The sequence below is a fragment of the Aptenodytes forsteri genome, unplaced genomic scaffold (assembly GCF_000699145.1).
Source record: "Aptenodytes forsteri isolate BGI_AS27 unplaced genomic scaffold, ASM69914v1 Scaffold574, whole genome shotgun sequence".
In the NCBI taxonomy this organism is placed as follows: Eukaryota; Metazoa; Chordata; class Aves; order Sphenisciformes; family Spheniscidae; genus Aptenodytes; species Aptenodytes forsteri.
Genome location: NW_008794538.1, coordinates 134,378 through 135,111, shown reverse-complemented (window position 1 = coordinate 135,111; position 734 = coordinate 134,378). Strand labels below are relative to the sequence as shown.

Below are 734 nucleotides of genomic sequence, written 5' to 3'. Positions count from 1 at the left end.
GGGGAGAGGGGGTGCGGGGGGCTTCTCGGGGGCCAGGAGGCCACCAGGGATGTCGGACTGGTAGGAGATGGGGGGGGGTCCTGGCGCGAAGTCGCTCAGCGTTGGCGTGCCGGGGGCACCGGGGGGAGGGAACGGCTCTGGGAAGCCCCCAGGTCCCGGAAAGCTGGAACCTGCAGGAGGAAAGGAGGCAAGTAGGTGTGGGGGGGACAACGTGGACAGGGCCCGTCCCCCGTGGGTCCCCCTGTACCTGGGGCGCCGTAGTCGGCAGCAGCACCTGCTGGTGGTGGCGGCAGTGCTGGGAAGGGTGTGGAGCTGGGCCCCAGGGCCGCAATCATCTCCATGATGTTGGGCAGCACCATGTGCGTGGGGCTGAGGGTCCGGCACCGCTTCAGCGCCGGCCCCTCCGGCTCCTCCTTGACGTGGACATCGGGTTTGATCGGGACGGGTTTCCAGCTGCAGGTCGGGTCGATGGTGATCTCCTCATGCTCCGAGCTGGGGGCGGCAGGATGGCACAGGGGCTCAGTGCCCAGAGGTGGCAAGGTGCCGGCCAGGGACAGAGTGGGGACGCTTACTTCTGGATGTAGATCAGGATGCCCAGCATGTACTGGTCCACCTCCAGCCCCTCCAGCAGGGCCGTCTTACTGCAGGTAGGAAGAAGCAGGGTGAGGGCAGGGAAACCACCCCCTCGCAGGCAGGGAAACCGGGGCACGGCCCCACTGGGCCCCCACTCACTT

The 734-nt window shown here is 68.0% G+C and overlaps 1 protein-coding gene across 1 annotated transcript in view; it reads right to left on the bottom strand.

Moving 5' to 3' along the window:
- Positions 1–6: 6 nt before the first annotated feature.
- LOC103893234 (zinc finger MIZ domain-containing protein 2) overlaps positions 7–734 on the bottom strand; it is a gene marked incomplete at its 3' end in the record, with an annotated part of 2,298 nt that continues 1,570 nt past the window's right edge. Inside the window, exons 4-6 of the mRNA XM_009272279.1 lie at positions 573–727; positions 248–492; positions 7–170 (exon numbers count right to left, since the gene is read on the bottom strand). Coding sequence (XP_009270554.1) covers positions 7–170; positions 248–492; positions 573–727 — 564 coding nt within the window. The remainder of the gene's footprint in view (positions 171–247; positions 493–572; positions 728–734) is intronic.